General features: G+C 36.8%; 1 protein-coding gene across 1 annotated transcript; it reads left to right on the plus strand.

Annotated features, from left to right (window-relative positions):
• Positions 1 to 6,465: 6,465 nt before the first annotated feature.
• Positions 6,466 to 7,403, plus strand: LOC149256371 (receptor kinase-like protein Xa21). Its single transcript, XM_089455342.1, has 2 exons — positions 6,466 to 7,036; positions 7,138 to 7,403. The coding sequence occupies exons 1-2, from the start codon at positions 6,466 to 6,468 to the stop codon at positions 7,401 to 7,403; spliced, it is 837 nt and encodes a 278-aa protein (XP_089311468.1).
• Positions 7,404 to 8,926: the final 1,523 nt, after the last annotated feature.

Genomic DNA, 8,926 nt, shown 5'->3' on the forward strand with positions numbered 1-8,926 from the left:
TTTGCTGAACCTATCCACAACAACATATAGATAATCATGACCTTTCCTAGATTTAGGCAGTCCTCCAACAAAATATATGGAAACACTTTCCCAAGGGTGAGAAGGAACTGGCAATGGAGTGTACAAGCCTATTTTTCTATTGTTGGGCTTGCTTTTAGCACACATAGCACACCCTCTTACATATCTAGAAACTATCTCATTCATTTTCAGCCAATAGCAGAACCTTTGCAGTTGTGCAACTGTTTTACTTACCCCAAAGTGACCAGATATCAGAGAAGTGTGTGCTTCCCTAATTATCTTTAATCTCTCGGTTTGTGGAATGCAAAGTTTCCCACAATGATATAAGAGTTGGTCCTTCACATGATAGTCCAATTCTTATGCTCTTTTTCCTTGACTCAAAGTTGCATATACATCTTTATAATCTATATCCTAAGCATATTTTTCTATGTAGCTTTCATGTAGTACAAAATTATGCTTAAGTATGGTAGATTCATTTATAATGGGTCTAGATAACATGTCTGCAACCTTGTTATGTATGCCTTTTTTATATCTGATGACTAATGAAACTGTTGTAGAAAACCCGTCCATCTATAATGTCTTGATTGCTGCAACTTAGTTTGGGAGTGTAGATATTGAAGTGGTTGATGATCAGTATGTATTACTATCTCTTTGTCCGTTAAGTAATGTTTCCACATTTTCACACTCTGAACTAATGCATACAATTCTTTATCATATGTAGGAGAGTTAACTACTGCAGGATTAAAAGTCTCATAATGATAACATATGGGTTTACCATGCTGTGTCAATATCGCTCCCATGGCATAGTCACTGGCATCAGTTTGGATCTCAAATGGTCTTTGTAGATCTGGCAGTGCTAGTACAGGCTTTGTATTAATATTTTATTTCAAGGTGTTGAAGGCTTTCTGATGTTTGCCTCCCCACTAAAACATCTTATTCAATCCTGTTAAAGCATGTAAGGGAGCTGCAATTGAGGAAAAGTTAGAAATGAACTTCCTCCAATATTGTGCTACTTCTCAGAAGCTTCTCACTTCTGTAGCAGACCTGGGTTTAAGCCAGTTCATAATGACTGCCACTTTAGAGGGATCTATTTTCAATTCACCTCCCCCTACTATATGACCCAAGTAGTTTAGAGATGTTTTGTCAAATTCACATTTTGAGAGTTTAACATAAAGTTTTTCTCTTTTCAAAACATCTAACGTCTGCTTAACATGCTTTAAATGTTCTTCCCACATTTTACTAAAAATTAGAATGTCATCCAGATACACAATAACAAAATCATTAAGAAAAGGTCTGAGTACATCATTCATTAATCTCATGAAAGTAGCAGGAGCATTAGTTAAGCCAAAAAGCATAACCAGCCATTCATACAATCTCTGCTTTGTTTTGAAAGCAGTCTTCCATGCATCTTGCTCTGCAACTATGACTTGATGGTATCCACTGTGCAAATCTAGCTTGGTGAAATAAACAACTTCCTTCAATTGATCTAACAGATCATCTATGCGAGGAAGGGGATAACGATTTTTGATTGTTATCTTATTCAGTGCTCGGTAGTCAATGCACATTCTCCACGAGCCATCTTTCTTTCTCACCAAAATGATTGGTGACCCACATGGTGATGTGCTACGCCTGATGAACCCTTTCTCGAGCAACTCCTGCACCTACTTCTTGATTTTAGCATTCTCTAAAGCAGACAACCTGTACATCCCAATGTTAGGCAATGGAACATCTTGCTGCAAAACAATATCATGTACTATTCCCTTTTTGGGTGGCAGACCTTTAGGTTCTTGAAACAAGACATCATACTCTGAAACAACCTTTTCTATATCAGCTTTTTGTTCAGCATTACAGCCCTCAAATACATTGGTTTTATCAGGTTTATTTTCCTTTATAACCATCAGTAAGAATTGTTTGCATGAATTTATCATTCTTTTCATCTGCCCTGATTTTATGAGAGTATAATTATTCTTGAGCTTATGAGCTCTTACAAAGTATTCGATTCCATCTTTAACAAACAGATACTTGTTCTCAGCTCTATAGAAAATAGCCTTTCTATCATACAAGTAAGGACTTCCTAAGACAATTCCACATATATCCAAAGGAATTATGTCTAACTCAACCTCATCTACAAATACTGACCCAAAAGAAAACTTGAGTTTGCACTATTTAGTCACTTGTAGTTGTGCTTTATCATTCAACCATCCTAATGGGTATGGTTTCTTATGAGGTGTAGTTGCTAATCCCAATTTCTTTACAATTGCTTCAGAAATTAAATTTACTTGTGAGCCACTATCAAACAAAGTATCAATCTTTTGATTTTTGGAAATAACTCGAATATGGAAAAGCTCATGTATTTTTCTCTCATTTTCTTCATCAATAACAAATTGAGCAGAATTACTAGTAGCTGCTTCAAAATTCTTACCTTTTATACCTGTGGCTGCTATAGTTGTTTCATCTCCTGAGTATGACCCCAAATCTTTCTAAATAGCTGCAACAGTCCTCTTCTTCTTGCCCTCATACTTCTTAGGTATCAGCTCTGGATGCAGAATCCAAAAATGCTCATCATCATGCCCCTCCCTTTTACAGTGAGTGCATGAAGCTTTACTTTTATGTGCACTGTTAGCCTTCCTTGCTTTCCACTTCTGCTTTCTTTTCTCCTTGCTCTTGCTTACAGTGGGTTGGGATGGTCCCCCAACTTCTGGATTTCCATGCTTTCCTCTAGCTTCTAGATGAGTAGCTTGTACAGATACATCATCTATACTAGTGGGATTAAACATGAGGATGGTATGCCTCATGTAGCTGTGTAGACCACCAATGTACTTCAAAAGAGTCTCTGGTGAGTCTAATGAGATACCCAACATCAATGCTCTCTTTCTGAATTCTTGAGTATACCCCTGCACACTTTTCCCTTTCAACTGTCGAAGAGTTTGCCAACTCATCATGGCTTGTTGCATGTAGACCAATGGATAGAACTGATTTTTTATTGCAGCAACAAATTCACTCCAGACAGAGATGGTCTTACCATGTTTTTTCATATCAGCTTGGGTTCTGCCTTCCCACCAAACCAAGGCAGTGCCTCCTAGGCGTAGGCTTGCCAGTTGAATATTACTTTTGTCTGAGTCTATGTGTTGTACTCTGCAATACACATCAATTTGTCTAATCCAATTGTCCAACTTTTCAGCATTTAGCTCTCCATCATATATAGGCAAATCAAATTTAACATCTAACTTGATCAAAGATGCTTTCTTATTATGCACAGGGCTATTAGGAGGTGTGAGAAAGCTTTCCTCTTTCCCCTTTCCTTTGGAGTGGTCATGGAAGTGAGACTCATCTTCTTCTTTATCTTGTTTAGAACATGAGGAGTCTTCATTCCTATGCTTCCTAAAGTCCCTATACATTTCTTCTACCATAGACTTTATAGCTAGGAAACTTTCTATGAATTGAGGGTCTGGCCCCACAAAACCTTCCTCTGACATTGCCTTTTGAGGATAGAATCTCCCAATTTCAGGATTAGTTTCCACCAACTCTCCTCCTAATTTGAGCTTTGATCTAGTGAGCATTCACTAGCTATACCAACACGAGCTTGTCTAACCTTATAGCCTAGCACAATGATACCACTTGATCTGATAATCACCCTATGAGTGACCTTAGTTAAAGATTCATTGAATAAAGGTATTACAGAATCATGTGCTGGTATGTGTTCTATGTTATTTAAGCAACAGATCGATCAGATTGGCAATACACAAACATATAAATGGAAAGACAACAGAGAAATATAGTAAGCGGATACAAAACACAAGAAGTTAATAAAGAGTTCACCCTATTCTCCAGGGCTACATCTCCAATCCAGCTCTCAGTGGTGGCTTTATTTTATTGTTTCTTTAAGCAGAGAATTACAATATAGGGACTCAATCTGAGTTCTCCTGAAGCAGGTTTGCTTGGCAGGGTGGTTCTTGGATTCCCCAAGCCACTCGAGTGCACAGACTCTTCTTCTTCTGCCAGCTTTGTGACCTTTTGTTCCACAAAAGGGAAGAGCCCAATGTGGTGCTCAGCCTGGACAGATCCTCTCTAGGATGGCTCGAATCTCTCAAGCTCTCTGGTGCTCGATGTTGCCTTTGGTTAGCTCGGCCCTCTATCTTCTTATGCTTTGCTTTACTACCTTCTTCTATGGTTTTTGTCTCTCGGGGTTCTTTATGTTTGACTCCAACTTTTTTCGACTATGTATTCTGTCTCTGTTCATGGCTTTGAAGCCATCCATTTCCATGGCTATTCAGTTCCTCTTCCACCTCTTTCGATTCACCTTCTGCAGCTGCGCTTGGAGTTCCCTGTTCGGCATCATCATCAGCACTCAGGGAGTGGCCACATGTCCTCCTCTAAATGGCGCCAGCCTGCTTCGTCGATTCATTTCTGCAGTTATGTCGTGGATGAAGTCTTCCTCCACTGTGGTGGTCAAACCGACTTCAAATCCTTCTAAATTGCGGCTCATTTCCCTCCTCGGTTCCACTTCTCCATCGAGCACAATCTTAGTCATTAGATCTAGGGCCTCCAGATCCGATGCCATACGCACGTTTCGTGTGGTTGACTTGCTCAATTGTTAGCGCGCGATCAACGACGGTTTTCTCTCACCTACGCTTGCCACGCGTCGATCATTGAGTGGGATCGATCCACTTCCATCCAAAACCGCTTACCGTTTGAGGGCGCCCCAATCAATACTGCCGGTTTCCAAAGCGTGAGTCTCGCCTTTGTCCTTTTAGCACTTTTGCCTTTTCGCCCGTAGTTCTTTGGCTCCCCATGCATCCATGTGCTCGGGGCTTCCCCATTTCAGCCTTGTAATCGCGCATCAAAAACCTCATTTTTTCCCGATCCGGGGCTCCCAGGGGCTAATTCGGCCTCCCGTACAGTCTCCATTGGCCTCGGTCAGCGCACTTTGACCGAGGTCCTTGTCATTCCACGCTGGCTGCCATTGCCACTGGTTCAGGGTGTTTTTGATCGTTGTTTTGGAATTCTTTGAAGTTTGTCCGACCTGATACAGTCATGGTTCTTTGACAGTTCTTTATGGATCCAATTTGGATCAATCATCCCCTCTTCTTTGTCAAGTATGCTTAATTTGAAGAGTCTCCTTTTATGGGGAAATAGCTTAACTGGAAACATTCCAAATTTCATTGGAAATTGTTCCTAGCCCATGAGAGTGGGTCTTGGAGACAATATGTTGAGTGGGAGTGTGCCAGCAGAGTTGGGTAAGTTATCACTCCTTGAAGAGTTAGACTTAGAGTCCAATCAACTCGATAGTGGAAGCACTACAACTAATATGCCCTTTTTTGCAACTCTTACGAATTGTTCTCACCTAAAAGAGCTAGATTTAAATCGTAATAAATTAAGTGGTGTTTTGCCCCCTGCAATAACCATGCTTTCTCCCAATTTGTCTTACTTGTTATTATCAAGCAACTTAATAGAAGGTAACATCCCTACACATATTGGGAATCTTAGCAACTTGATCTTTCTAAATTTAAGTGGAAATCTATTAAATGGTAGTATACCACCATTAGGTAGCCTTGAAAAAATAGAAATGTTGGATTTAGGAAACAACAGATTAGAAGGAAACATCCCTGATGATTTTAAACAATTGAAGCATCTTGGTTTCCTAGATATTAGCAGAAACATGCTTTCTGGAAAAATCCCCAATTCCTTATGCCATCTTAAACAACTATGGAAACTTTATCTTCATCACAACTATTTATTAGATAAAATACCTCCTAGCCTAAGAGACTGTGAGAATTTGGGATTACTTGACTTGTCTCACAATAGATTCAGTGGAAGCATACCACTAGAAGTCACCACTCTTCCTTATATTTTTATTTGAATTTGTCACATAACTTTTTGGACGGCCCATTACCTCTAGAGATAGAGAAACTTGGAAATGCTTTAGCTATAGATGTCTCTGCCAATCTATTAATTGGTGTCATTCCACCGATGCTAAAAAATTGCATTGGATTAGAATCATTGAATCTATCTCACAATTCTTTAAAAGGTTCCATTCCAGATTCACTTGGATATCTACAAAATCTCAAGGAATTGGATTTGTCCAATAACTCCTTATCAGGGACAATACCAATTACTCTCAACAAGTTTAAGGAGCTTCACTATTTGATTTTATCTTTCAATGATTTCTAAGGAGAAATATCAAATGAAGATTTTCTTACAAATCATGGCATGACCATATCCTTAATTGGAAATCTAGGTCTCTGTGGACCACAAGTATTTTCCTTACCATCATGTCCAACATCAAGAAGCCATTTTGATGTTTTGAGAAAAGTGGTATTTCCAATTGTTGGCAGTATTGGTTTTATATCATGTTGTATACTTTTGGGATTCCTCTCAAGAAGGTATTTTCACATACAAAACATTTATTTTCCACAAGTTATTTTACATAAATTAGAGCATGGAAGTATGTCATATCAAGAGCTTTCTAGAGCAACTGATGGATTTAGCAAGGCCAACTTGTTGGGGAAGGGTAGTTTTGGATCAGTGTACAAAGGACTTTTGAGTGATGGTATGCTTGTTGTGGTGAAGGTTTTCCATTTTCCAAATGAACAAGTGCTAAAGAGTTTTAAAGTAGAGTTTAATTCCTTGCAAAAGGTGCGACACCGAAATATTATGAGAATCATTGCCACATGTTCCAACCTCCATTTCAAAGCTTTAGTGTTCAACTTTATGTGTAATGGAAGCTTAGAGAAGCATTTGTATCCTAATGAAGATGACAACAATGATGTATGTGATTTGGGATTGAAAAAAAGGTTGGACATTGCCATAGATGTCGCGCATGCCATGGAGTATCTTTATCATGATTCTTCTATGCAACTACTCCACTGTGATATAAAACCAAGCAATGTGTTGTTGGATGAAAACATGTTTGGTCATGTAACAGATTTTGGGATTGCAAAATTAATTGGTGCAACCACTAGTGATTCACTAACTTCAACAGTTGCTCTGAAAGGATCAATGGGTTACATTGCACCAGGTATAGATCTTCAATAACATTATTTTGATTTGTATTTTCTTCACAAAAAAAATATATTGGATCTCTTGAGTAAGTTTTGATCAAAGTTTCCTTAACTGCAGAGTATGGATTGGGTGAGAGGGTTTCCACTAAAGGAGATGTTTATAGCTATGGAATTCTATTATTGGAAATGCTTACTAGAAAAAGGCCAACTAGTAACATGTTTGTAGGAGAGTTGAACTTGCATAAGTGGGTGAACTTAGCATTTCCAAATAGAGTGAAAGAGATAATTGATAGTCATCTCTTGAATGAGATGGATGGAGATGAAATTAAAGAAAGTGATACATATAAATGCCTACTTTCTTTAGTACGTGTTGGTTTTCTCTGAAGGTCTAAAGTAACAAAAATATTGATCGACACAATGATATCACGTACAAAAAACCATAGAAGACAAGTTCTTTGTAAATTATTTACAAAAATATGTTTGAACTATATGTAAGTTTAACTAATATGTATTGGTTGGTGTGTGTCATGCAGAGCCACAAAATGAACAAGGTCGATAAGATTATTTCTAATCGAAGTGTAGAAGAGTGTAAAAGCCTCATAGAAAAATCGAAGAATGATGAAATAGGTAAATGAAAATTTACAATTCAATATGAGTATTTTTTATTTTTTTTCTTCCAATTTTCAATAATAATATATTTAACAATATTATATAACATGTTTCAAACCATCTATTAGCTCATATATGTTTAATGTTCTACAGGGAGTAACAACGAAGGAAAAGATCAATGTTTTTCTAAGAAAAGCAAAATTATAAAGCATGTAAATCATGATGAATTGGTCCTTAGCTCATCTGGAGTGGTGTTGGAGGTTAATGAAAGAGGGGGGGGTGGGTGGGGGCGAGGAGGGGGGGGGGGGGGGGGGGTTGTTTACATAACTATGAGGGATATTGGAATGAATGTATAGACGTGGTTTCCACTTGCAATAAAAAAATCAATCCAATGATTCTAATAACCAAACTATATCTAAATTATAGGAATCTTTTCAAGAGAAATGTTCAATGAGACATATCAAAATTGAAATAGCAAAAACATACAACAACAAAGAAGAATCATTCAAAAGGTAATATTCCTAACTGTATAAAATGATTTTCTAGAATTATATGTATATATTACTACAAACCATTCATTTATTAATATCGAATTTGTTATATTTAGTTTTCATATATCATCATAAAAAAATAAAAAATAAAATAAAATAAAATAAAATTACTTTTTTCAAGAAGATTATGAAAATCTCAAATGATCAACGCACTATATGTGAAACATGCCAGTAGGAATGTCCAAAAAAGTGTATAAGGAGATGGTCAAAGAAATGGAAATAATTGCATCATAGGAGGATCCATATCAACAACAATGTGCTTCAAATGTATGTAATCATGATTGAATTTGTACATATAAAAAAGTAATTTAGCATTAAATATTAATTTTCAAGTATTTTCTTGTAGAAAAGAAAACAAGATGGAACTCATTTAGCACATAAAACAGGATGACAAGGAAGAAAAGGGATTATTTCAGAGTTTGTGAGTAATTGTTAATATTTCCTTATAATAACTCAATATTTCATTTTTGTATATTTTAAGTTGTTTTACAACAACCATCCTTGAATGTCTTCAAATAGGTGCTAACATAAAAATAAGGGTCATCGAAATAATTGATTGACATTGGGTTAAATAAGGGTTGTGAGTATATGTTGGCATATCAAAAATTAATTGTAGAATTTGTAAGTATCTATGTTATTTTACTTCTTTGAGTTTATAATTAATAGAGCAAAAAAATCCTTTATATTAAATCTATGATTCATAATGGGGGTTAAAACATGCAAGATGTAGAAATTATGGTGTAGATT

The sequence above is a fragment of the Pinus tabuliformis genome, chromosome 7 (genome assembly GCF_031772625.1).
Source record: "Pinus tabuliformis cultivar Carrire ecotype Pingquan chromosome 7, CPIR1, whole genome shotgun sequence".
In the NCBI taxonomy this organism is placed as follows: domain Eukaryota; kingdom Viridiplantae; phylum Streptophyta; class Pinopsida; order Pinales; family Pinaceae; genus Pinus; species Pinus tabuliformis.

What these genes read in the sequence shown, in the direction of transcription:
- LOC149256371 (XM_089455342.1), top strand. Translation starts at nt 6,466, where the DNA reads ATGTCATATCAAGAGCTTTCTAGAGCAACTGATGGATTTAGCAAGGCC. An exon ending in AATGGGTTACATTGCACCAG is followed by an intron (nt 7,037 to 7,137) that starts GTATAGATCTTC and finishes CCTTAACTGCAG; the next exon opens with AGTATGGATTGGGTGAGAGG.